A 27,842-nucleotide genomic window follows, 5' to 3' on the forward strand; every position below is an offset into this window, starting at 1 on the left:
CCTGACTGAGGAGCACCAGGCGTTCGGAGAGGAGACTGAAGTGTCTGACTCCTTTAGAGGCCATAACCTCGTCTAGGCAGCTGTTCCCGGCTCCCTGGGCCAGACACTCACCCTCTGGCAGTCACTAAGCTTGATGTGGAATCCCCAATGTGATGATGACCATAGTGACAGATGCCCTAGAACACCCCACTCAACACAAAGCCTGGGATTATCAGGTACCACAGGTCTAGGTCCACCAGCTTCAGGGCTGCCAGGACCAAGAAGCTCACCTGGGAATGAGGACCATAATGTAATTAAGTCCACTGTTGACAGTATTCTATCCTAAATGATTTGTGTGTGTATTGTTGTACTCACAATGCTGGGGCAACTCTATGCATTGATTGATTTACTGTAAATACATTCATTCACCATTAAGTTGGTATTTGAAAAGACACAGGACTAACAGAACAAACAATCACACTGTAAATACATTCACCATTCAGTTAGCATTGGAAAAGACAATGAAATAACACAGAACACACTATAATCACACTGCACAATCCAAAGACTGTGTAGAGGCTAACCTGTTTGTAGATCCTTAGTGAGCTTTAAACATAGTCTTGCTTTTGTCTGAAATACAGACGACAAAACAGGCTGCCCCAATACACCAACCTGAATGACATCAATTAAGCACAAACACAACATAAACATGAGTATTCGATATCAAATGCATCTGATCTGTTTTATGTCATTTAGTTTAACATTTAGTTCACAGCTCCGAACTCTCCACCACTAGACAGGACAGGATAAGCCAGGTATTGAAGGGAGGATGGAAGGAGATGGTGAGAGTGTATCATGGGTTTAAATGAGGACAAAACATTTTCAATATTGAATCTAGCTAGCTGAAGTTAGCTATGTTAACATTAGCTATCTAACGTTAGCTAATGTTAACGTAGCTAGCTAACGTTAGCTAAAACGTACCAACACTTATACAATTCCCAGCTAACGTTACCGGCTATGTAGCTTGGCTTGCAGATGAAAAACTTGAGTACATTACATTTGATAGTAGTTTGATGAATTATCTTAGCTAGCGAATAGCTAAGGTTCACCTACTTTTAAGGTCGATCCATTGCAAATCACCTCTTAATCTGTCGCGTCTCTCCAACCACCAGCTTCCAGTAGTCTTTTGACCAATGTTCTCAATTTGAATTATAAACTGGATGGTTCGAACCCTGACTGCTGATTGGCTGACAGCCATGGTATGTCAGACCGTATCAGACCACGTGTATGACACGCTTGGTACTCCTGAAGTGCTTTGAAAGGTTGGTAATGGCTTACATCAACACCATTATCCCAGAAACCCTAGACCCACTCCAATTTGCATACCGCCCAAACAGATCCACAGATGATGCAATCTCTATTGCACTCCACACTGCCCTTTCCCACCTGGACAAAAGGAACACTTACATGAGAATGCTATTCATTGACTACAGCTCAGCGTTCAACACCATTGTACCCTCAATGCTCATCACTAAGCTAAGGATCCTGGGACTAAACGCCTCCCTCTGCAACTGGATCCTGGACTTCCTGACGGGCCACCCCCAGGTGATGAGGGTAGGTAGCAACACATCTGCCACGCTGATCCTCAACACTGGAGCTCCCCAGTGGTGCGTGCTCAGTCCCGTCCTGTACTCCCTGTTCACCCACAACTGCATGGCGAGGCACGACTCCAACACCATCATTAAGTTTGCAGACGACACAACAGTGGTAGGCCTGATCACCGACAACGACGAGACAGCTTTTAGGGAGGAGGTCAGAGACCTGGCCGGGTGGTGCCTCAACGTAACCAAGACTAAGGAGATGATTGTGGACTACAGGAAAAGGAGGACCGAGCACGCCCCCATTCTCATCGACGGGGCTGTAGTGGAACAGGTTGAGAGCTTCAAGTTCCTTGTGGTCCACATCACCAACAAACTAGAATGGTCCAAACACACCAAGACAGTCGTGAAGAGGGCACGACCAAGCCTATTCCCCCTCAGGAAACTAAAAAGATTTGGCATGGGTCAAGAGATCCTCAAAAGGTTCTACAGCTGCAACATCGAGAGCTTCCTGACTGGTTGCATCACTGCCTGGTACGGCAATTGCTCGGCCTCTGACCGCAAGGCACTACAGAGGGTAGTGCGTACGGCCCAGTACATCACTGGGGCTAAGCTGCCTGCCATCCAGGACCTCTACACCAGGCGGTGTCAGAGGAAGGCCCTAAAAATTGTCAAAGACCCCAGCCATCCCAGTCATAGACTGTTCTCTCTACTACCGCATGGCAAGCAGTACCGGAGTGCCAAGTCTAGGACAAAAAGGCTTCTCAACAGTTTTTACCCTCAAGCCATAAAACTCCTGAACAGGTAATCAAATGGCTACCCGGACTATTTGCATTGTGTGCCCCCCCTCAACCCCTTTTTTACGCTGCTGCTACTCTGTTTATCATATATGCATAATCACTAACTATACATTCATGTACATAGTACCTCAATTGGGCCGACCAACCAGTGCTCCCGCACATTGGCTAACCGGGCTATCTGCATTGTGTCCCACCCACCACCCCCCTCTTTTACGCTACTGCTACTCTCTGTTCATCATATATGCATAGTCACTTTAACCAATATCTACATGTCCATACTACCTCAAATCAGCCTGACTAACCGGTGTCTATGTAGCCTCGCTACTTTTATGACCTCGCTACTGTATATAGCCTGTCTTTTTACTGTTTAATTTCTTTACCTACCCATTGTTCACCTAATACCCTTTTTGCACTATTGGTTTGAGCCTGTAAGTAAGCATTTCACTGTAAAGTCTACACTTGTTGTATTCGGCGCACGTGACAAATAAACTTTGATTTGATTTTACTGCTCTAATTACATTGGTAACCAGTTTATAATAGCAATAAAGCACCTCGGGGGTTTGTGGTATACCACGGCTAAGGGCTGTATCCAGGCACTCCGCGTTGTGTCATGCAAAGAACAGCTCTTAGCCGTGGTATATTAGCCATATATCACACCCCCTCGGGACTTATTGCTTAATTATAAACACGACCGACCTTTTCTCACGAGCACACTGCTGGTTCCAAAACAACCTCTCTTTTGAAGAGTTCAAAGCACCCCTTAAGTCTACAAAGGTTAAAAAACTAACTGATGGCAGAGTATATATTCTTAAATTAACCTCAATGTAATTTTTTTAACCTTATATTATCCCAAAAGGATCCAAACCTTTTCTTTTTAGAGTGCAGTCGGTGATAGTTTGCCTTTGGCAATACCAGCAAGTGAAGAGAGCCCATCCATGAAGCCTGGTGATCAATAACAAATCATATATAGTCTACAGTAGCAACAACTTTTGACATGTAGCACATCTAGACCTTCTGTAAAATTATTCTCATCAACTGAATACTCAAAATGATAATAGAAGTGAAACCTACTACACTTTGCTATATTTATGCTCTAATAAATATGATCAATACAACGACTCAAGTTCACCTCAGTCCTATTTAAAAAATTAAAAAAAAAAAAAATGAATGGAGTACACAATAAAATCAGACATGAAAGCTGCATTAACATTCATTTATAAAATAGAATAACAACCATGCACACATTGTCCTGCAATTGTCTGAAAATGAAGCTGTTTCTGAAAGTAATGGAATCAAACTCTTGGAAGACAGATACAAAGATGTGTATCACTAATTGCTTACTGGTACAGTTCACAACCCTCAAGCAAATGATTTGTAATGAGAAATGTCTGTCTTTTCTGTTACTAAAGATAAATAGTTTAAAGTACACCAAACATGAACAGACCAGGAAGTTTAGTTACAACGGATGTATAGCAAGTTGAAAGCAATATGTAATTATTATCAATGACAAATTACATCATTTAAACAAAACACATTGTTCTTAGGGTAAAACATTGAGCCAATTATACTTTTAAGTGGTAGCTGGTAGCTCATTTGTACAGTTGCACATAACACAATTATTTGGCAAAGAAAACCCATTGTATACTGCCAAGTGAAAGTGTGAATTTTCTAACACATGGGCATGAGAATCAGGACTGCAAAAACATTACTGGGGATAAGTAAGAAGGCACCTTTAGGATTTCAGGTAAACTGATGTGAGAACATTAGGGTACAGGTACATCATACTGGTTATATTCATAAGGGTTCGTCCCAAATGGCACCCTATTCCCTACATAGTGGACAAATTTTGACCAAGGTCCATAGGGAATAGGGTGCCATTTTGGGACACAGCCTATATCCCCCATGACAGGAATCACATGACTCATGGCAGCTGAGAGATTAGTCTACTATTTATGAAGTACAGTGCCACACACAATTACAACAAACACTCATGCACACTCACCCTACATACCTCCACACACACACACAAAAAAGGAAATATCATTACAAATATATAACAAATGAGTATTTGTGTGCTAGTGTCATTGAGAACAACACAGAAACCTTCCCCATAAGGATACAGTACAGGATACACCTGGCTATTGCTAAAATGCACTTTGATGAGATCAGAGATTGCATGACTAATTATGAGACCGTGTGGTATTAGTGCAAAACCTCATTGAGGCGAATCTTTTGGAATTCTATTAGAGTTCATAAGATCATTTTGACAACTGTTTGGAGTTAATACATTTTTTTAAGCAGAGTACACACTAAGTACTTTCATGTTGTGGATGAAAATACATTTAAAAAGGATAGTCAAATTAACTTACTGATGCAATGAATGACTCAGTATTTGTTGATACTATACTTATTCTGCCAACCTATGAATGAAAAAGCAAATATTGAAAAAAAATAAAATAAACATTTTGAATTCAGCAATTCTTCCTACGGCCAATGTTGCTCTCCTCAGATATGAAGTACTTTAAAGGAAATTAGGTAAAACAGTAACTGACAGGTAAAGCTGGTGTCTTAGTCGATATATACGTTTCACTTCAGTGGACATAGTGTGGTCAGTATAATTTCCCTAGTTAGTTACCAGTACCTATAGAGAAGCCAACAGTTACCTGTAAAGAAGCCAAGACATCACTACAGACCTATTATTGATCAGATAATGAAGCCTAAATATTGTTCCTGGCAAAATAATTTTTTTACAAATAAGGTTGTATTGAACATTGAAGGTAAGCAAACATCTGTGCATATTTAGATAGCAGTTTCTTCACACCAGCAGAGAAAATAGAGCAATGCCTATTTTGCAACACTCGTACCATGGTACACTATGAAAAAAAAAAAACAGTTTCACATTAGTAAAAGTTTTTTTTTGTATTATATATATTTTTTTACCTTTATTTAACTAGGCAAAGTAACTACATACGCCTACCTTAAGGTTCTGAAAATGCTACAAATATCACTTAATTGTTATGAATCAGTGAAAAAGACGCTGAAATAAAATGGCGTTGCCACACATCGTGTTGGACAAAACCAGTGTTCAAAAGTGAACAAAATCACATCGTTTGCTGAGTATGACAATGTTTTTGTCTTTTCTTTCTTTTTTGGAAAACTAAATGCACACCAAGAATTAGAGAAAGTCTCGCCTGATTTACAGAAGCAAGCATACCCCTCTTTCCATCTCAATCGCTCCACTAGCCAAACCTGACAAACCTCTGTGGTATCTCTCTCTTTAAAAGGGATTTAAAGTCAGCGGCTTGCTGGCACTGAAGCACATTCACTGTTTAACTACTAAAACAAAGCCTTTGAAAGATTGATTGTCTTCTGTTAGTAGAGCGTGACAGATCACAAAGATGGGATGAAATGCAAGGGGCAGGCTAACTGCATTTATCCTGAGGGCATTCAGCTACCATGTCTTTATTTTTAAAAAACTAATTTATTTATTGTGTGTGTGTGTGTGTGTGTGTGTGTGTGTGTGTGTGTTGTTGTTGTGTTGAGAGACTAACCATGTAAGATAGAATAATAAACAACTGACTTCTGTAAACTTGTTTTTCTTTCACTCTGTGCAAACTGCATTGTTTAGTTAAGGGAAAAGAAGAGTGAGAAGAATGCAGCAGGTTCATTTGGCAGCGCAGCAGTTGGGGACAGAGACAGCCGGTCTCAAATTGCTCCCCATCCCTCCCACTTGCCCCTCCCATGTTGCATGTCTGAAGGCTCTGGTTAGGTATAAGCAGTGCAGTGGCAAAGCTACAACAATATTGCTTTCCTCCTTACAGATATGCAAACATTGAAAGGTTAGGGCCAAGGGGAGCCTTAGGGATTGAATAAGGACAGAGAGAGTAGCTAGTAAGGTTTTAGCTAGTCTAGCTCAGCTCTGCAGCAGTATGGGGTCCTCCAGCTCGTGTAGGAAGGGCAAGGAACTGCTCTGACTCTCTCCTGAATCCGAGTCGTAGGGCGTGTCTGGCAGCTCCGTGAAGCCCCACGCCAGCTGGTCGTCCTCGAAGACGGAGTGCGCCTGAACCAGCACGTCTGTGTAGTCCTCCTCCTCGTGGGATTGGAAGTCCTGAGGGATGTAGAGCATCTCGGGGTAGTTACGGCTGACCAGGTCGCTGGTGGTGGTCAGGGACACCTTGCGGAAGGCTATGAGGTGCATGTGGGAGAACTTGATGTACTTGCAGCGCCTGAAGCCCAGTGACTCCACCGCCACGCGCCAGCTGCGCATCATGAGGGCGTGGCGGTTCTGGTGGGAGGAGTCGGGGGTGATGATGAGCAGCAGGCCATGCAGTTCCAGCAGCTCGTGGGCCTTCTTGCAGCAGATCCAGCGCTGGTAAGGCGAGGGGAAGTAGGAGAGGAGCAGTGAGAAGACCACCACGTTGAAGAGCTGGGCGGGCAGTGCGTCGATGGGGCTACACAGCTGTCTCAGGAAGGCTTCCACTGCATCACCAGCCAGCTGCAGGGGCTGCTGGAGCTGGAGGTTAAGGAAGTCACACTTGTATACACTCTGGGGGGGGGGGGGAGAGAGAGAGAGAGAGCAGAAACAGATACTTTAGAGTAGCTCCCAAAAGAGTATCAAGTTGCAGTATTTTAGACCCACATTTAAAACCCACCGTTCTTATTCCATTTGGTTACCCAAATCACTCTATGCTAATATTCTGCCAGTTCCTTCACAGCAGGTCAGGTTTCATTGCAGTCAAGCGTTGGCATTGTTTTGTGGTCTGATACTCACACAATGAACTAGCTACCCGTCTAGAAAATCCCTGACTTTTTGTCGCGGCCGTAGAGGAGTGAGTAAGACAGTAAGAGTCAGGATTTTTTTTAAAGCCGGGACCGAGGGAGTGACCGCTGACTGTAAATCATACATACCTCGACAGCAGGCACTATGTCAATACCGACTGTGAGGAACTCGTCAAACTTCAGGAAGGGGTTAAAACAGCTGCCAACATCCAGAAGCCGCATTTTACCAAGCTGGGAGATGGACCTGAAAGTGGAGAAATCAGAGGCATTAAAGAGTTAGTGTTAAGTCTGACACACAGTGAGTGTGCTTAATGAGAGCAGTGGCTAATATAAGTCAATATGAATATTGAATGTCAATTATGAACGTACAACAGAGCATGCTGAAGTTGGGCAAAAGAGTCATGAAAATCATCAGGGTTTGATTTAACATTGCAACAGTACAGTACCTGGGGATGAAGGAGCTATAAGGCTGGGCACTCAGAGTTGCAGCTGAGGTGGCCATGGCAAGCCTGGCACTCTTCTCATCCTTCTCCAACATTCTTTTCATCCCACCATCCAGGAAATACTCCTGACAAACACTGGAAAAATAGCCCCAGAACATCATACATCATGGTATTGATGCCTCACCGTTAAAACGACACGGACGTGCAGAAATTCAACGAGCAGAAGTTAGGATTTACCCCACAGAATTGATATCGAAAAGGCTTGATGAGTCATCGCACCTAACATAGTGAATTGGAGTTCTGAGCTAGTACAGCGCAGCCAGAGGGTTATTTGTTTTACCTGCGACACCACTCGATGCGGCCCTCTCCCTCACAGGTCTTGGCCCAGTGGTTGTCGGCCAGGTTCTTCATGGCCAGGGCGTATTCACTCAGAGTCTGCTCATCCTCACAGTGCTCTCGCCAGATCTTCTCAAAATCGCCCACTGTGGAAAGAACGATATTATTTATTTTTTTAAAGGCAGGAAGGTTGAAACAGAGAAAAGAAACCAAAACACGCCTACCTCACAATATACAGTATGACATAGCAAAACAAATAAGCACAAATGAAAGTGGGCCAAGCAGAGATTTGTTTCCCATTTAATTTCATCACATTCAAATTCATCATTAGTAATGGTAAGAAGCAAAGCACCACAACACACCTCCTCCTCCATGCTTCACGGTGGGAACCACATGTGAAGATCATCCTTTCACCTACTCTGCGTCTCACAAAGACACGGCAGTTGGAACAAAATAAATCTCACATTTGGACTCAGACGAAAGGACAGATTTCCACCAGTCTAATGTCTATTACTCATGTTTCTTGGCTCAAGCAAGTCTCTTCTTCTCCTCATTGGTGACCTTTTAGTAGTGGTTTCTTTGCAAAAATTCGACCATGAAGGCCTGATTAACGCAGTCTCCTCTGAACAGTTGATGTGTTTGTTAGTTGAACTCTGAAGGATTTATTTGGGCTGTAATTGGAGTCTGGTAAATTATCCTCTGCAGCAGAGGTAACTCTGGGTCTTCCTTTCCTGTGGCGGTCCTTATGAGAGCCAGTTTCATCACAGCGCTTGATGGTTTTTGCGATTGCACTTGAAAAAACTTTAAGTTCTTGAATTTTTCCAGATTGACTGACCTTAATGTCTTAAAGTAATGATGGACTGTCATTTCTCTTTGCATATTTGAGCTGTTCTTGCCATAAAATGGACTTGGTCTTTTACCAAATAGGGCTATCTTCTGTATACCACCCCTACCTTGTCACAATACAACTGATTGGCTCAAACGCATTAAGGAAAGACATTCTCAAATTAACTTTTAAACAAGGCACACCTGTTAATTGAAATGCATTCCAGGTGACCATCTCATGAAGCTGGTTGAGAGAATGCCAAGTGTGCAAAGCTGTCATCAATGAAAAGGGTGGCTACTTTGAAGAATCTTAAATATAAAATAGATTTTGATTTGTTAAACACTTTTTTAGCTACCACATGTGTGTTATTTCATAGTTTTAATGTCTTCAATATTATTCTACAATGTAGAAAATTGTAAAAAATAAAAACCCCGGAATGAGTAGGTGTCCAGACTTTTGACTGGTATTGTGCATTGTGTACATAAGCCAACATTAAGATGTACCTACTTGTATATTTTTTTTTTTACATTCATTCAATAGAGGAATCACTATCATTCAGCCCCACACAGGCAAACACAACATTGCTTCAACATTTTCTAAAAACAGTTACTCATGTCATCCTTCCGGCATTATAGAGGGGTACAGCTGAAAACCAGACTTTCAACAGAAGTCTTCACATCTGTTCCTATATATCTTCACAAATTCCCTTCACCAGATCTTCACAGGCGTACAGCAGAATGTGTTTAGCTTGTGTGAGCAAACATCCTGATAAAGGAAGAAATCCCATGACCACAAGAGGAAAAAAACGATAGCAGATTGGCAGAAATGAAAAGACGACATGTTGGAATAAACAGCAGTGCCCTAGTACAAAGCATGACTACTGTGGTACCAATGCCAAGCAGACCAGATCATGCTTTACTTATTAACTAATCATGGTGTCAGCTGACAGGACAACTGCCCAGTGTCTTGTCTTTCAAGACCAGTAGCTAGGCCAGTCAGTCCTTCTGCTGGTAGAGTGGAAAATACCGGTTGTATGCCATTTTTACATTTGTGTGATGATTGCAACACAGTGGGAAATAGACCTAGGCTATTCATAGATGTCGCTATTTTTCAGCAGGCCGGTATCTAGCCAAACCGATGCTAAATAAACAAAATGAAAACATCGGTTGCAAAGTAAAATGAGTGGCTAATAGGCCTATATTCTGTCCAGATTGACAACCACATGAGCACATTACATTACACTATTTGCAGCCGAGCTACACACAGAATGCAGAGCTCCATTACGGTTTGACTAAAACTCAAAGTGTGGCCCTGGACATTCTTCCAGTAAGATTAGCCAATTTTAGGGTCCAAAAATAGCTGAAGTTGACACGAGAGACTTGCCTCATGATAAACAATCTGTTAAAAATAGGATTACAAGCAGATTCCTCAATTGGTTGTCTCAACAACCCTACATCTGAATGCAAGCCTAATTCCTGCAAAGGCCAATAAACTGAATATCATGTTTTTACACAATCTTTAGGCCTATACGCTACCCTTATCTTTCCTCCCAAATATATATAGGCCTGTGTGTAAAACAGCCAAAGTAATAGAACAACTACATAGAATATCTGCCCTGGGGTAGAAGAAAAAAATTAAGAGAAAGGGAAATCCAAGAAAATATATTTTTTTAAAGATCTGCTGTCGGGATGAAATGGAAGAGGTATGCATGTACAATACCAGTCAGAAGTTTGGACACACTTACTCATTCCAGAGTTTCTTCTTTATTTTTACTATTTTATACATTGTAGAAAAGTGAAGACATCAAAACTATGAAATAATACATATGGAATCATGTAGTAACCAAAAAAGGTGTTAACTTGTTATGGATAGGGGGCAGTATTTTCACGGCCGGATAAAAAACGTACCCGATTTAATCTGATTATTATTCCTGCTCAGAAACTAGAATATGCATATAATTATTAGCTTTGGATAGAAAACACTCCAAAGTTTCTAAAAAACTGTTTGAATGGTGTCTGTGAGTATAACAGAACTCATTTGGCAGGCCAAAACCTGAGAAGATTCCAAACAGGAAGCGCCCTCTGACTATTTCTTGGCCTTCTTGATCATCTCTATCCAAAACAGGGGATCTCTGCTGTAACGTGACATTTTCTAACGCTCCCATAGGCTCTCAGAAGGCGCCAGAACGTTGAATGATGACTTTGCAGGCCATGGCTGAAAAACAGCAGCGCATTTGGATAGTGGTCGATCTGAGAACAATGAGAAGGGGGCGCGTGCACGAGACGACTCCATGGTTAAAAATGTTTTGTCTTTGAACGAAAACAGGGTTTCTCGGTCGGAATATTATCGCTTTTTTACGAGAAAAGTCGCATAAAAATTGATTTTAAACAGCGTTTGACATGCTTCGAAGTACGGTAATGGAATATTTTGAATTTTTTTTGTCACGAAACACGCCGGGCGCGTCACCCTTCTTTACCCTTCGGGTAGTGTCTTGAACGCACTAACAAAACACCGCTATTTGGATATAACTATGGATTATTTGGAACCAAACCAACATTTGTTATTGAAGTAGAAGTCCTGGGAGTGCATTCTGACGAAGAACAGCAAAGGTAATCAAATTTTTCTTCTAGTAAATCTGAGTTTGGTGAGTACCAAACTTGGTGGGTGTCAAAATAGCTAGCCATGATGGCCAGGCTATCTACTCAGAATATTGCAAAATGTGCTTTCACCGAAAAGCTATTTTAAAAATCGGACATAGCGATTGCATAAAGGAGTTCTGTATCTATAATTCTTAAAATAATTGTTGTTTTTTGTGAACGTTTATCGTGAGTAATTTAGTAAATTCACCGGAAGTGTTCGGTGGGAATGCTAGTTCTGAACGTCACATGCTAATGTAAAAAGCTGGTTTTTGATATAAATATGAACTTGATTGAACAAAACATGCATGTATTGTATAACATAATGTCCTAGGAGTGTCATCTGATGAAGATCATCAAAGGTTAGTGCTGCATTTAGCTGTGGTTTTGTTTTTTGTGACATTATATGCTAGCTTGAAAAATGGGTGTCTGATTATTTCTGGCTGGGTACTCTGCTGACATAATCTAATGTTTTGCTTTCGCTGTAAAGCCTTTTTGAAATCGGACAGTGTGGTTAGATAAAGGAGAGTCTTATCTTTAAAATGGTGTAAAATAGCCATATGTTTGAAAAATTGAAGTTTTGGGATTTTTGAGGAATTTGCAATTCGCGCCACGCCTATCATTGGATATTGGAGCAGGTGTTCCGCTAGCGGAACGTCTAGATGTAAGAGGTTAAACAAATCAAAATATATTTTATATTTCAGATTCTTCAAAGTAGCCACCCTTTGCCTTGATGACATCTTTGCACTCTCTCAACCTGCTTCATGAGGAAGCCACTTGGAATGCATTTCAATTAACAGGTGTGCTTTGTTAAAAGTTCATTTGTAGAATTTCTTTCCTTAATGCTTTTGAGCCAATCAAGTTGGATTGTGACATGGTTGGGGTGGTATACAGAAGATAGCCCTATTTGGTAAAATACCAAGTCCATATTATGGCAGGAACAGCTCAAATAAGCAAAGAGAAACGGAAGTCCATCATTACTTTAAGACATGAAGGTCAGTCAATCCGGAAAAGTTCAAGAACTTTGAATGTTTCTTCAAGTACAGTCGCAAAAACCATCAAGCGCTATGATGAAACTGGCTCTCATGAGGACCGCCACAGGAAAGGAAGACCCAGAGTTACCTCTGCTGCAGAGGAGAAGTTAATTTGAGTTACGGGCCTCAGAAATTAGAGCCCAATTAAGTTCAAGTAACAGATACATCAACAACTGTTCAGAGGTCACCGCGTGAATCAGGCCTTCATGGTCGAATTGCTGCAAAAAAACCACAACTAAAAAACACCAATAAGAAGAAGAGACTTGCTTGGGCCAAGAAACACGAGGAATGGACATTAGACTGGTGGAAATCTGTCCTTTCATCTGATGAATCTAAATATGAGATTTTTGGTTCCAACCGCCGTGTCTTTGTGAGACGCCGAGTAGGTGTGTGGTTCCCACCGTGAAGCATGGAGGAGGTGTAATGATGCTTTGCTGGTAACACCGTCTGTGATTTATTTTGAATTCAAGGCACACTTAACCAGCATGGCTACCACAGCATTCTGCAGCAATACACCATCCCATCTTGTTTGCGCTTAGTGGGACTATCATTTGTTTTTCAACAGGACAATGACCCAACACACCTCCAGGTTATGTAAGGGCTATTTGACCAAGAAGGAGAGTGATGGAGTGCTGCATCAGATTACCTGGCCTCCACAATCACCCAACCTCAACCCAGTTTGAGATGGTTTGGGATGAGTTGGACCGCAGAGTGAATGAAAAGCAGCCAACAAGTGCTCAGCATATGTGGGAACTCCGTCAAGACTGTTGGAAAAACATTCCATGTGAAGCTGGTTGAGAGAATGCGAAGAGTGTGCAAAGCTGTCAAAAGCAAAGGGTGGCTACTTTGAAGAATCTAAAATATATTTTGATTTGTTTAACCCTTTTTTGGTTAATACATGATTCCATATGTGTCATTTCATAGTTTTGATGTCGTCAATATTATTCTACAATGTAGAAAATAGTACAAATGTATGCATGTATGTATGCATGCATGTATGTATGGCCTATAAAGTATGTGTGTGTGGAGAGAAAACAGGTGCACATGTTTACTGGCTGAAAATTGTCAGAACTGCATGTGCTTTATTGCGGTCTTGCCCTGGCTGTGTCAGGGTCGATTATAAGTGAAATATATGTATGTATTCCTTCATGGGTAGTGTGATGTGTATGGCGGATATTCACTCGCAGTCATTTGTGGCTGTCAAAATATATCTTCCATCTTCCTTTATGCGAGAACATAACAAGGACTACATGAAATACAGAGCGCACAAAACATTAAGAACACATTCCTAATATTGAGTTGCACCCCCCACACAGAGCATTAGGGAAAGTCTTATTTTTTTTTAAAGGTCACATTGGTCAAATTGACAAGAAAGGCTACTAAAGTGTGACTTTCTCCTTGTGTATCTTGGCTAGTTATATTGTTTTGTTCACATGCTAGGTTGTTTTTCAATGTTAGTTTAAAGCTACAAAATGAAACTTTTTGGGCGATGGACCAAATTCACAGAAATGTGTGTTATAGATCTGTCACTCATGGAAAGTAAGTCTAAGAAGCAGTAGATTTGTTCTGTGCGCTATTTCTATGATTCCCATTAAGTTCCGTTTTTGCTTCTTTTACCTTCAGTTTTGTACAACAGCTTCAAACAGCTGAATAGACAAAATGTTTGATTTTGGAAAAGATATTTCATGACAGTGTAGATGGTACAATGATGCTCTATACTATAATTGCTTGTTTTGTCACAAACTGAAATTAGGCTATTAGAATTCTTGCAACCAGGAAATTACGGAGTGATTTCTGCATAGTGCATCTTTAAGTTTGCTGCAACGGTCTGCTGCTCGGAAGACATTGCTGTGTGAGATTTTTTTTTCATCACAGACAAGCGAGTGCCCAAGTTACCATGGTAAGAGCCAGTCCCTTAAAGCAGCAGCTGAACATTTGTCTCACCTAATGATTGCGCTTGAATCATGGTTCACTCCTAAAGAAAAATATGAACTTTGTCATTTCTTATCATTAAAACACTCAAATATTTTAATTGTTCTCCTAGATTAATTTGTGTGCTTCTACATTTCTATTTAGGAGCACATGATGTACTCCTTGTAAAAAATGTCAGCGTAGAGCCCTGAACTAAACACAGCAAAAAAGGAAATGTCCTCTCACTGTCAACTGCTTTTATTTTCAGCAAACTTAACATGTGTAAATATTTGTATGAACATAAGATTCAACAACTGAGACATAAACTGAACAAGTTCCACAGACATGTGACTAACAGAAATGGAATAATGCGTCCCAAAAAGTAACAGTCAGTATCTGGTGTGGCCACCAGCTGCATTAAGTACGGCAGTGCATCTCCTCCTCATGGACTGCACCATATTTTCCAGTTCTTGCTGTGAGAGGTTACCCCACTCTTCCACCAAGTCACCTGCAAGTTCCCAGACATTTCTGGAGGGGGATTGGCCCTAGCCCTCACTCTCCGACCCAACAGGTCCCAGACGTGCTCAATGGGATTGAGATCCGGGCTCTTCGCTGGCCAAGGCAGAACACTGACATTCCTGTCTTGCAGGAAATCACACACAGAACGAGCAGTATGGCTGGTGGCATTGTCATGTTGGAGGGTCATGTCAGGATGAGCCTGCAGGAAGGGTACCACATGAGGGAAGAGGATGTTTTCCCTGTAACGCACACCGTTGAGTTTGCCTGCAATGACAACAAGCTCAGTCCGATGATGCTGTGACACACCACCCCAGACCATGACGGACCCTCCACCTCCAAATCGATCCCGCTCCAGAGTACAGGCCTCGGTGTAACGCTCATTCCTTCGACGATAAACGCGAATCTGACAAACACCCCTGGTGAGACAAAACCGCGACTCGTCAGTGAAGAGCACTTTTTGCCAGTCCTGTCTGGTCCAGTGACGGTGGGTTTGTGCCCATAGGCGATGTCGTTGCCGGTGATGTCTGGTGAGGACCTGCCTTACAACAGGCCTACAGCCCTCAGTCCAGCCTCTCTCAGCCTATTGAGGACAGTCTAAGAACTGATGGAGGGATTGTGCGTTCCTGGTGTAACTCGGGCAGTTGTTGTTGCCATCCTGTCCCGCAGGTGTGATGTTTGGATGTACCACCTGCGGGACAGTTACAGGATGGCAACAGCAACTGCCCGAGTTACACCAGGAACGCACAATCCCTCCATCAGTGCTTAGATTGTACCCTCAGTCCAGCCTCTCTCAGCCTATTGCGGACAGTCGAAGCACTGATGGAGGGATTGTGCATTCCTGATTTAACTCAGGCAGTTGTTGCCATCCTGTACCTCTCCCGCAGGTGTGATGTTCGGATGAACCAATCCTGTGCAGGTGTTGTTACATGTGGTCTGCACTGCGAGGACGATCAGCTGTCGGTCCCGTCTTAGGCGTCCACAGGTGCATGTTCATTAATTGTTTATGGTTCATTGAACAAGTATGGGAAACAGTGTTTAAACCCTTTTACAATGAAGATCTGTGAAGTTATTTGGATTTTTACGAATTATCTTTGAAAGACAGGGTCCTGAAAAAGGGACGTTTCTTTTATTGCCGAGTTTATAATAATAAATAAGCAATATCACTCAGGCTTGTGTGGCAGGGTAGCCACTTTGTTGATTCTTGAGGTTCAGTAATAAAACTGTTATTGTATCTATTTGAAAATAAATTGGTTAAAGATGCAGGTTACAGAAATGAAATTAAGCAATACACCCCATTACTTCTTACTAGTAATACATTTCTTGTTTTAGAAAAACAGAAAGCATGCTTATCCAGGGCGAGCGTGATGTAATTACACCAAATATATTCACAGGTGAAAAAATCTGAGTGGCGGGTAGATTTTTTTAAATCTACCTCCCACCGTGGCTTGTGGACCAAAAAGGAAAAATCTCCCACCCTGGTCATGTAAAGAGCAGGTGTCCTTAATGTTTTGTATACTCAATGTATATAGTCTAGTAGCAGAGTGAACAGTCTATGACTTGGGTGGCTGGAGTCTTTTGCAAATTTCTGGGCCTTCCTCTGACACCGCCTGACACAGAGGACCTGTATGGCAGGGAGCTCAGCCCCAGTGATGTACTGGGCTGTCTGCACCACCCTCTGTAGCGCTTTGTGGTCAAGAACAGTGCATTTGCCATACCAAGCGGTGATGCAGCCAGTCAAGATGCTCTCAATGGTGCAGCTGTACAACTTTTTGAGGATCCGAGAGCCCATGCCAAATCCTTTCACCCTCCTGAGGGGAAAGAGGCGCTGCCGTGCCCTCTTCACGACTGGGTGTGTGTGGACCATGTTAAGATCTTAGGGATGTGGATGCCAAGGAACTTGAAGCTCTCGACCCGCTCCACAATAGCCCCGGTGATGTGGATGGGGGCATGTGCTCCCCTCTTTCTCCCTATAGTCCAGGATCAGCTCCTTGATCTTTCTGACGTTGAGGGAGAGGTTGTTGTACAGGCACCACACTGCCAAGTCTCTGACACTCCCTGTAGGCCGACTCATCGCCGCCGGTGATCAGGCCTACCACCGTCATGTCGTCAGCAAACTTAATGGTGTTGGAGTTGTGCATGGCCACGCAGTCGTGGGTCAACGGGGAGTACAGGAGGGGACTACGCACACACTCTTTAGGGGGCCCCGTGTTAAGGGTCAGTGTGGCAGAGGTGTTGTTGCCTACCCTTAAATTCAAGCACAAAGACCAGGGAGGTTTTCCAATGCCTCACAAAGGTCACCTATTGGTAGATGGGTTAAAAATAAAATAGACATTCAATATCATGGAGCATGGTGAAGATATCTCCTGCATCGGAGTTAGGAAGGATGCCTGTATCCTTGTTGTGACTAGGTGTACTGATTCACCTTCTTTGCGAGACATTGGAAAACCTCCCTGGTCTTTGTGGTTGAATCTGTTTGGAACTCATTGCTCAACTGAGGGACCTTACAATTATCTGTATGTGTTGGGTACAGAGATTAGGTACCATGAGGCCAATTGTGACGTTAACACAGTTACAAAGTTGAATGGCTGTGATAGGAGAAAACTGAGAATGGATCAACAACATTGTAGTTACTCCACAATACTAACCTAATTGACAGAGTGAAAAGAAGGAAGCCTGTTCATGCATCCTGTTTGCAACAAAGAACTAAAGTAATACTGAAAAAAAAGTGGCAAAACAATCCACTTTTTGTCCTGAATACAACACATTACCACTTTCCATATTTTCAAGCATAGTGGTGGCTGCATCTTGTTGTGGGTATGCTTAATTGTTAAACACTGGGGAGTTATTCAGGATAAAAAAAATAAACGTAATGGAGTTAAGCACAGGCAGAGCAAAACCTGTTTCAATATGCCTTCCACCAGACATGGAGATAAATTCACATTTCAGCAGGACAATAACAAAACAAAGGCAAATCTACACCGGAGTTGCTTACGAAGACAGTGAATGTTCCTGATTGACCAAGTTTCCGTTTTGACTTAAATGTACTTCAAAATCTACAGTAAGACCTGAAAATGTTTGTCTAGCAATGATCAACAACCAATTTGACAGAGCTTGAAGAATTTTGAAAATAATAATGTAGAAATGTTGCACAATCTAGGTGTGGAAAGCTCTTAGAGTCTTACCCAGAGAGACTCACTGCCTTAAAAATCGCTGCCAAAGGTGTTTCTACAAAGTATTGACTCAGGGGTGTGAATACCTATGTAAAATAGATATGAGTATTTCATTTTCAAGAAATGTGCTAAAATTTCTAAAAACATGTTTTCATTTTGTCATTATGGGGTAATGTGTGTAGATGGATGAGAACAAAATATATGAATACAATTAATTTAGTCTGTAACACAAACAAGTAACAAAATGTGCAATAAATCAATGGGTATGAATACTTTGATGGCACAGTATCTGGTGTGTGTCGACAAAACATTTTCATATTTTTCTAGTTATTTTCAGTTTCAGAACTGGTGACACAAAAGCCATACAATCCAGGCTCACCTGTCTGACAATGCCCATGATCCAGTATGTTACGATCGAACAACCTTCCCAAATGACTATGACTGTAGGTAAGAGGAGGCTATTATGAATTTTGTTGCCAAATCATACAATAAGATCAAAACAAGCATAGCCTAGTTAGTAAGTGCACACTGCAGTTTGAAATATTCCCAGGCGGCCCTGATCTAACGTTACATTTGTCTAGTTTGGTCATAAATAAAGTTCAACGTAGCCACACAAGCTTGCCACCTAGCTACTATTGTATGACAATGTGTTTTAGACAGTACAGTCGAGCCTGACATGTTGCCCGTCACTTGCAGTATGTGCAAGGCACCCAAAATAATAAATAATGCTAGCAAGCTAGCTAATGTTACTTAGCTAGCTACATTAGCGTTCTACTTGGGGCCTTATTTTCGCCAGGTTCAATGGCCCGTTTGCTGAGACAGACCGGACCCCTGAATTTTTCTAGCGGGTTAAATTAACTAACGTTAGTTAGATACAGCTAGCGACGCGTAACTACCTTCTCGGTATTTTCTTCGCAGTTTTCTATGGACATTCTTGACGACTCCGGACAGTTTTTCCTGCTCCTTCTTCTTGCACGGCGTTTCTTTCGGAATAAGAACATAGACCGGCTCCAGTTCGGTTTCTGTATCTCCTGTCTCAGCATTGTTCACCGGGTCCATAATCCTGCGCCGCTTCTCCTTCCTCACCAGGGCAAGGTTTTTAATTTTACAGACTAGCTACAATTCTTCACATTCTAGGTTAACTACCGGTGTCAGCCAGCACACCAGGCCCACAAGCGAACAACGTGCGCGCTGATTGGTTCCCCTGGACACACATGTTGCAGTGCTGACAGCTATATGACCAATCACAGAGCTGAAAACAGAAACACCTCCAGCATTCAGTTACATGCGTTATTTGCTGTTTATATCGAAATAATAGCTCCATTTAGAGGTGGCAGCTTTATAATGTAGCCTATTGCTATCTAAAATGTGTGTGCAAATGAGGATATAAGAGTACAGGTGGCTCTGGTTTTAAAATCTGTCCACATTAGCTACTGTATGGTGGCCTTTCTCCTGTATGATGTTCCAGGGACAACACAGGAATGAGGTTCCTGGGTATAATGTCCCTGGAACAACATATGTTTGATATTCCTGGGACAAGAATTAGTCAAATAAATTCCATCCTTTCTGATATAGGTTTCACGTTCCTAAATGAAGTCCATTGGAGACTCTCTAGCAGCCCCTGTAGGGGCCTTGCCTTAGATACAGGCCTTGTAACACACAGGGTTTGTAGCATAGTTTGTGGCTACATACTGCCACCTTATGGTAGGTGATAATCGAGAGATTCCTCAGACCTTCCAGAGTCCACTTTGGAGGACATGTTAAAAAACTTTTTAGAAAAATAAATAAAACATCTTAAAAAACAAACAAATGTTTGCTCAAACAGGGATCTCAAATCAGCAGCTCTGGATGTACCATGTGCTCATAGTATTAGCATAGGCCTGTGGCTCATAAGATCCCATTATGGATTAGAGTGAACTTGACATTCATTACATTTACATTACATTTAAGTCATTTAGCAGACGCTCTTATCCAGAGCGACATTAGATTTATAAGATCTTGCTCTAGTCTGTTTCAGAACAGATAGTAATGACCTCACACAAAAGGCATACAACCCAGACTCACCTGTCTGCCAGTGCCTATAATATAGGCTTAGGGGAAAGTGGGGTAAGTTGATCAATTTCTTACATTCAGCATCACTCCATCAAGGGAAATATAGTATTCTTTCTAACAAAGACATCTACATACTGTATATTTCAGGATGTTGTGTATCCCTGGAATTGATCAGAATTCATGTAAACATTACAGTTTTGAAAACCTAGCTTGTCCTAAAAAAAACTGTTCTCTTGGTACAATTTACTCCGGGTATGGGGTAAGTTGAGCTGCGGGACAGGGTAAGGTGACGCTGCCTACAAAATTCTGTACTGAATGAAATATTACCACTATTCACTGGATGTTGATTCAACCAGTTTTTGCCCAGTGGGTACCTTTTTGAAACCGTGTCTATCTTTATTTCCCAAACATATTTTAACACAATCATATTTGATTTGTCTTTTAATCATTTTAAGCATATTTTAACACAGGCGTAACACCTAACAAACACGTTGTACTTTTTGAAACACTTTTAATTCATTTGACTTGGTGGAAATCAGTTCTTCTGACCTAACTTGCTTAGCACTTTTTCCATGTGGTTTCTTCTTTCACACACACTCCATGAAATGATGACCTCTTTCTAAATATTTGGTCAAATTATAAATGTTGTGTATGGTTTCCCAGAAACAAGGGTGGCTCTCAACTTACACCTTGTGCTCAACTTACCCCACTCTCCACTATGTGTGATTGAATAATCGATTTATGATTTTAAAAATGCTATCACCAATTCATGTATTCACCAATTCTAACCTCATAGACCTGATTTCTCCCAGGAATGACGGGACGAATGCATTTCTTTGAAAATATAGGCCTTCCATAGATTTAGGGCAGTCTAATAATACATTGTATTTAAAGTGCCTTTCAAAAAGAACCAAGAACACTATACAACAAAATAAAAGAGAAAAAAAGCAAGGATAAAAACAAAACTGTGAGTACTGTGAAAGCTAAATGTCTCTTGTGTTCCAGATCTAGACATTGGATCTAATGCTTAGTGTACACAGGATGTCCACTCTGCATGTGGCTGCCTCCCAGGGTCACTCTGAGGGCCTCAGACTTGTAGTGGAGAACACAGGCGCCAGCTGCTCCCTCTCACACGCACACAGCTCCGTCTTAGCCTAACAGGTACTCTACAGTTAAGTAGAGGCACATAAATAGCACATATGTCAAAAATAACTCTCAGTACTTGTCGAGACGCCCAAAAAGATATCGCTTTTCAGTAGATTGAAGAGATATAACACATATTTGATGGAATTTCAATGGGTCGTTTTTTTATTAAAAATCTATTTAGTTGTGGTCTAGGTTTTGGTCTAGGTAAAACTTTGAAAGTAACCAGTTGGCTCATACAATGTTGCAATCAAATGTATGAGATAATACAATACAAAAGTTTGGAGGAATAAAATCATTGCAGTCTCATGGTAAAAAGTTAGGTCAAACCTTTACAGTCACGCTTTCAGCCCTCTAAACTTTGATTTACATGCTTAAGAAAAATTATTCAATTAAATTCTGTTTTAACTGGAGGGGCATTTCTTTGGAAACATTTCAGAATAATGCACGTTTTCCTTTTTATTTGAAATTGTTAGGATGTTTTTCGTATTCCAAACATCAGTAAGGACTCGTTGGCAGGATTCTGATTTTCACTTATCCTTTCTCCTTGTTTCCAACAAATAGAAACAAATTTCTACTTTTTCCACACAAATGCCAGTTGTTTTACTTTCACACAGTACAAAAGTAAACCAACATTTTCCATTTTAAATTATGAAACCAGGGAGTGTGACCGAGTGTCCAGTCTAAAGGGGCAAGTGTCAGTAATATTAAATAGATAATCCAGTACTTTTGTATACTTTAGCCTGTAGTTCTGAAAGTAGTGCCCACGAGCCAAAGGTGGACACTGAAGATTGTGTACTACCTCACATATGTGCAGATATGTGCACCACGTCATTGCTTGCTCTCTCTGCTCTGTTGTGGGTGCAACATGTGCATCTTGCTAGCTGTCAAATCATACCCCCTAAAATAAAAAACGAAATAAAAAAAAGCTGTCAATCATATGGCGAGGGGCCGAAGCTCATTGGTTGAACTCAAATGACTAGGGGGCTGGCCCAAGTGAGAGAACATTTTGGGAAAATGGTGCCACACAGCTTCCAAACTTGGGATTTTGTGGCTAATTGAGGTAAGACAGTAATTCTGCTCATAGATTATGCACGTATGAACTGCACATTGACACATCCAGCCCAAAGCAGGAGGTTTAAAAAATACTAAGTAGTCGCTAAAGTTCCGGAGCATTTCTTTAAATGGCTTCTGGTTTCAAATTCCCATATCCTTGATTGCCATTCATTTTGGCTTGGGGGACCAAAACCCCGGACTGGGGGTTGTGTTTAAAACAGACAGGTGCTGTAGACAGTGACTTTGTGACTGATCTCCTGCAGAAGCTCTTTGATGGACTTCTCCAGATCTACCAATTGGTTGGCCTTGTCTTCCAGAGTCTTCTGGTTGTCCTCATACGACTTCTCTAAATCTAAATGGGAACCAAAAAGGAGAGTCATGCTACCGTCAAGCAAGGAACAAGATGTGTAGTATCCCTCCACACACCAGTTTTATAATCAGAACATGTGGAATTTCACACAGTGAATAAGCGCACTTGAGAAGAGAATGTTAGAGGGACTGCGTCATTTTATGTTCAACTCTGTATTGGAAAAAGTGAGTCAACATGGATATGGAGAGCTCATAGGTATTATAAAGTGATCATGTTTATACTGTATATCCACTAAGCAGCCACCATTGGCTCCCGAGTGGCACAGTGGTCTAAGGCACTGCATCTCAGTGCTAGAGTAGCCACTACAGACCCTGGTTTGATTCCAGGCTGTAGGGCGAAATAAGAATGTAAATAAGAATTTGTTCTTAACTGACTAGCCTAGTTAAATAAAGGTTTAAAAGTGTAGTGTTTGTGATAATGCCTCAATGCGTGTCATGATTGGACCCCAAGGGTGTGTGTTTTAGGTAGTGAGTTGTGATTGTGTATACAGTACATGCAAGGCACTCTCCAAGCTGTTCTTGATGTGTGTGTGTGTGTGTGTGTGTGTGTGTGTGTGTGTGTGTGTGTGTATAGGAGTATGCATATGTACCTTTCAGTAGCTGCAGCTTGTCGCTGGCCTGTAGCAGCAGGTCTTTGGCTTCCTGCTGTAGAAGCTCCGCCCTCTTCTTGGCGTCGGCCACGCCCCCGGCCTTCTGTGTGATCAGGTCCTCCACGGTGCTGTACTTATCCTTCAGCTCCGAGTCCAGGTCCTGTACACACAGTCATATACAAGGTCGGCAATTTATTTTACGACGGACAAGGCTTGAAAATGAACCACAAACTCTCACATTTGTCCCAATATAACACGGAGTGGATCACACACACCTTTTTGACCTGCTCAACCACTTTGTTGATGCTCTCTGCGTCTTTTTCAGTTTGTTCAGAGCTGAGTGAGGTGTTAAGTGTCTTCTCTCTGAGCAGCGTGACGTCTCGCTCTAACCGCAGCAGCCTCTGGGTGGCATTGTTCAGCTTGTACTCCGAGTCCGCTGTCTCCGACTCCACCTGTTCCAAGATGTAAAGACGGGAACAGGGTTCATTTCTGTCTTTACCGTATTAGCTGTCAAGCAAAATACTTTCAAATATTTGAACTGTGCTTTATTTAGTTGTTTTCCCAGTAGAATGGAACCAATGGATTAGTCCCAAAAGTTCAAACTCACTGTGTGTAGTAAAATGGAGGATGTTGACTCACTGAGGTCAGGAGGTCATTGGTGCCTTTGATGTCGGTGGTGGCCTGTTTGATGGCCTTGGCCGCTGCGCTCTGGGCACGCTCAGCCTCCTCCAGAACCTGCTTCACCATCTCTGCTGTGTCCCTCACCTCTGTCGCCTCTTTACTGTAGGACACACACACAGAGGGGGAAAATAAGAAGCCCACCAAGCATAAAAGTGTGTGTATGTGTGGAGTACCTGGCTTTGCACACTTGCCTCATCTTCTGCGCTCTGTTCAAGGATGATCTAGAGGGTGTGTGTGTGTGTGCGTGTTACCTGACTCTGCGTGCCTGCTCCAGTAGGCTCTCGGCTCTCTGGATGTCGTCGGAGCTCTGGTTAAGGATGGTCTCCACGTGGGCTAGGTCTCCTACTCGCTCCCTGATCTCGTCTGTCAGGGTTTGGAGCTGGGCTGGCGTGGTGGGCATCTGCATGGCCAGCACCTCGTTGGCCACTGCCTCAATGCTCTCCAGGTCCGCTGCATCCTCTAGGGGGGCGCCACAGAAGAGACAAGGGTTACAATGGAGGGACAGTTGTACTAAGCTCATGAGGCATTTGTAAGTTACATTCTTCTAGAATCAATCGGTGAAATTAAAGTAAAACATTTAATTGAAATGGCCATTGAACAGCTGCAGATTGTACCGTTAAATAACAGGGTAGTAAACATATGTAGGAGTTAAAGTATGAGGGCTACGTGGGAGTTGATTGGAGGAGTACACATACGTGTGAGGAAGTCTCTGATCTGTCGGATGAGGCTGCGCAGCTCCTCGTTGCTCTGGTCCACACGCTGCTTGGTACCGTTGGTCTTCAGCAGCACGTTCTGGGCACTCAGCTTAGCCTCATCCGCCTTCACCTTGGCCTCCGACACCTGATCACACACAGACAGGTTAGGAACCAGAGGAGAGGTAGTGTGGGGTATTTCTCGTCTAAAGAGAGTTGGTTCATTTTAATTTAAAGACAGGGTCTCACCATTTTGGCGAGCTTGTCCACTTCCTCCATGGCCGTGAGGATCTCCTGGTCAAAGCCCTTGGCCTTCTGCCAGGCGTTATTGGCCAGGTTGACCAAACCGTCGCACCCCTCGCCACCACACCTCCTGTTCCCCTTGGAGTCCACACAGCTCAGCCCCCCGCACTGAGAGTCCACACACGCCTCATCAGCTGGGCTGCCACACGTCTGCAGAGAGAGGACCAGTAGAGTGAGAAGAGTTCAACTTGGATGCAAGATCGTGGTTATCTTTTAATCAAACCTAACGTTCTTCCTGACCCACATAAAGAAAGCTTTGATTTAACAGCTCAAGAAAATTGCTTCTTTTTGATGGTTTTATCTCGCAAACTGGAATTAGATTGAGTCCCATCTGTGTCAAACTCAGAGTCACACCTCTGTTATGTCAACATCAGCAAGCCAGTGTCAGGCCTCAGATATGGCCTTGCTTGGACTTACCTTCACGCTGAGTTCTGATAGGTCCAGTGTCTCCAGTTGTCCTGCCAAGTCGTCCAGTCTCTTGGCGTGTTCTTCCTGCCTCCTGTGGAACTCCTCCCTAGTGTCGTTCATCTTGTCCTCTGTGGCTTTCCGTAAAATGGCAGAGCTCTCCACAGGGTTGCCTGGGCCACTAGTGGAGGCGTTGGCGCGAGCATCTGCAGCCAGAGACTGCTGGTAGTACTTGGTGACACTGTCTGTCGCTCCTGTCATTACAAAAACAATGTTGAATGTCACAGAGTTGACAAATGGAAGTATAATGGAGATTGACATTATATATCTCTTCTATATCACAATCCTCAACATGTACCCTTACCCCGAATGTCAGTGTTCTTGATGAACTCCACTTGGTCCAGCAGATCCTTGACGGTGCGATCCAGCTTCTGGGTGTCCTCTTTGAGGGAGTCAAGTTTGGTGTTGGTGCTGTTGTCATCAGATGATACCTGGGCCAGCGCCTCCTCAGTGAGGTTCAGCTTGTTGCTCATCTTTTCCATTAGATCTCTTAAGAACATAAATATATCATAAAGAAAGAATACAGTACATAATTGGTTTTGATGCGGCTACAACAGTTTTTGCCATTAATGAATATTGTCATTGACCCATTCTGACCCCACTTACGTGGCCTGCTCCAGTAGCTGCTGTATCTCTGACAGTGGCTGTGTAGCCGGGTTCTGGGCCAGGATAGTTCTTATGGCCCCGGCACTCTGCTCCATGTTATCTATGGTGTGTTTATAGGGTCCGGTGATGCCGCTAGCCTTGATGGTGTTCACCTTGTTGACCAGCCTGTGGGTCTGATTGGTCAGCTGACCCACGACCAGGTCCCAGTCGGCGAAGCACTGGTGGCAGCGTTCGCAGTAGGGGAAGGTGCCAGAGTAGCCACGGGTGCAGACGTCACAGCGGGGACCAGACACGCCCTCCACGCACACGCAGTGACCGTTGGCCTTGTTGCACTGCTGCTCGGCGATGCCTCGCGAGTCACAGTCACATGCTGCAAGGCAACAGGAAACCAGTTACTACAATTTTTAATGCATGACTCAACTCACAAAACATCACTTTTTCCACAAGTCATTAGCATTTTCTTCCATCGTGATCAGTCAGTCACCCTCCAAAAGGTCCTGAATGGGAGGGAGACATTTCAAACAGCTTGGTGACATCCCTAGCCTTTTAAAATGATACATTTTAGCTAACAACATGCCATTGGAACACAGGAGTGATGGTTGCTGATAATGGGCGTCTGTACGCCTATGTAGATATTCCATAAGAAATCTGCCGTTTCCAGCTACAATAGTCATTTACAACATTAACAATGTCTACACTATTTCTGATCCTTTTGATGTTATTTTAATGGACAAAAAAGTAGCTTTTCTTTCAAAAACAAGGAGATTTATAAGTGACCCCAAACTTTTGAACGGTAGTGTATATTCACTGTCTTTGTCATTGGGTCAGTCCCACTTTTGTTAGTTTTTGGACAATAATTTCCTCCTCCCGGATGCAACCTTTCCAAGAAGTCAGTTCGTCAAATTTCTGCCCTGCTAAAGCTGCCCCGGTCAACTGTAAGTGCTATTATTAAGAAGTGGAAACGTCTAGAAGCAACAACGGCTCAGCCGCAAAGTGGTGGGCCCCAGAACGGGACCGCCGAGTGCTGAAGCGTGTAGCACGTAGAAACCATCAGTCCTCGTTTGCAAAACTGCCTCTGAAAGCAACATCAGCACAAGAACTGTTTGTTGGGAGCTTCATAAAATGGGTTTCCATGGCCGAGCAGCTGCACACAAGCCTAAGATCACCATGCACAATGCCAAGCGTTGGCTGTAGTGGTGTAAAGCTTGCCGCCATTGGACTCTGGAGCAGTGGAAATGTGTTCTCTGGAGTGATAAATCACGCTTCACCATCTGTCAGTCGGACGGACAAATCTGGGTTTGCCAGTAGAACGCTACCTTCCCAAATGCATAGTGCCAACTCTATAGGAGGGAGAATAATGGTCTGGGGCTGTTTTTCATGGTTCGGGCTAGGCCCCTTAGTTCCAGTGAAGGGAAATCTTAACGCTATAGCATCCAATGACATTCTAGACAATTCTGTGCTTCCAACTTTGTGGCAACAGTTTGGGCAAGGCCCTTTCCTGTTTCAGCATGACAATGCCCCCGTGCACAAAGCGAGGTCTATACAGAAATGGTTGTCGAAATCGGTGTGGAAGAACTTGACTGCCCCGCACAGAGCCCTGACCTCAACCCCATCAAACACCTTTGGGATGAATTGGAACGCAGACTGCGAGCCAGGCCTAATCGCCCAACATCAGTGCCCAACCTCACTAATGCTCTTGTGGCTGAATGGAAGCAATGTTTCAAAATCTAGTGGAAAGCCTACCCAGAAGAGCGGAGGCTGTTAAAACAGCAAAGGGGGGACCAACTCCATATTAATGCCAATGATTTTGGAATGAGATGTTCGACGAGCAGGTGTCCTCATACTTTATCATGT

The 27,842-nt window shown here is 42.8% G+C and overlaps 2 protein-coding genes across 2 annotated transcripts in view; both read right to left on the bottom strand.

Annotated features, from left to right (window-relative positions):
• Nucleotides 1-3,576: 3,576 nt before the first annotated feature.
• On the bottom strand, nt 3,577-19,218 carry LOC106573247 (S-adenosylmethionine sensor upstream of mTORC1). Its single transcript, XM_014148144.3, has 5 exons — nt 18,928-19,218; nt 7,940-8,081; nt 7,603-7,734; nt 7,286-7,400; nt 3,577-6,923 (listed from the first exon to the last, which is right to left on the bottom strand). Exons 1-5 carry the CDS (start codon nt 19,088-19,090, stop codon nt 6,291-6,293), a joined length of 1,185 nt encoding a protein of 394 aa, XP_014003619.1. The 5' UTR covers nt 19,091-19,218; the 3' UTR covers nt 3,577-6,290.
• A 2,145-nt stretch (nt 19,219-21,363) lies between these two features.
• LOC106573246 (laminin subunit beta-1-like) overlaps nt 21,364-27,842 on the bottom strand; it is a 33,883-nt gene continuing 27,404 nt past the window's right edge. Inside the window, exons 24-33 of the mRNA XM_014148143.3 lie at nt 25,989-26,358; nt 25,687-25,871; nt 25,335-25,576; nt 24,864-25,067; nt 24,618-24,762; nt 24,174-24,381; nt 23,881-24,022; nt 23,517-23,693; nt 23,242-23,401; nt 21,364-22,634 (exon numbers count right to left, since the gene is read on the bottom strand). Coding sequence (XP_014003618.1) covers nt 22,495-22,634; nt 23,242-23,401; nt 23,517-23,693; nt 23,881-24,022; nt 24,174-24,381; nt 24,618-24,762; nt 24,864-25,067; nt 25,335-25,576; nt 25,687-25,871; nt 25,989-26,358 — 1,973 coding nt within the window. The 3' untranslated portion in view covers nt 21,364-22,494. The remainder of the gene's footprint in view (nt 22,635-23,241; nt 23,402-23,516; nt 23,694-23,880; nt 24,023-24,173; nt 24,382-24,617; nt 24,763-24,863; nt 25,068-25,334; nt 25,577-25,686; nt 25,872-25,988; nt 26,359-27,842) is intronic.

The sequence above is a fragment of the Salmo salar genome, chromosome 16 (genome assembly GCF_965601325.2).
Source record: "Salmo salar chromosome 16, fSalSal1, whole genome shotgun sequence".
Lineage (NCBI taxonomy): Eukaryota > Metazoa > Chordata > Actinopteri > Salmoniformes > Salmonidae > Salmo > Salmo salar.

What these genes read in the sequence shown, in the direction of transcription:
- LOC106573247 (XM_014148144.3), bottom strand. Translation starts at nt 19,090, where the DNA reads ATGGACCCGGTGAACAATGCTGAGACAGGAGATACAGAAACCGAACTG. An exon ending in GCGAAGAAAATACCGAGAAG is followed by an intron (nt 8,082 to 18,927) that starts GTAGTTACGCGT and finishes TTCTTTCCACAG; the next exon opens with TGGGCGATTTTGAGAAGATC. An exon ending in CGCATCGAGTGGTGTCGCAG is followed by an intron (nt 7,735 to 7,939) that starts GTAAAACAAATA and finishes CTATTTTTCCAG; the next exon opens with TGTTTGTCAGGAGTATTTCC.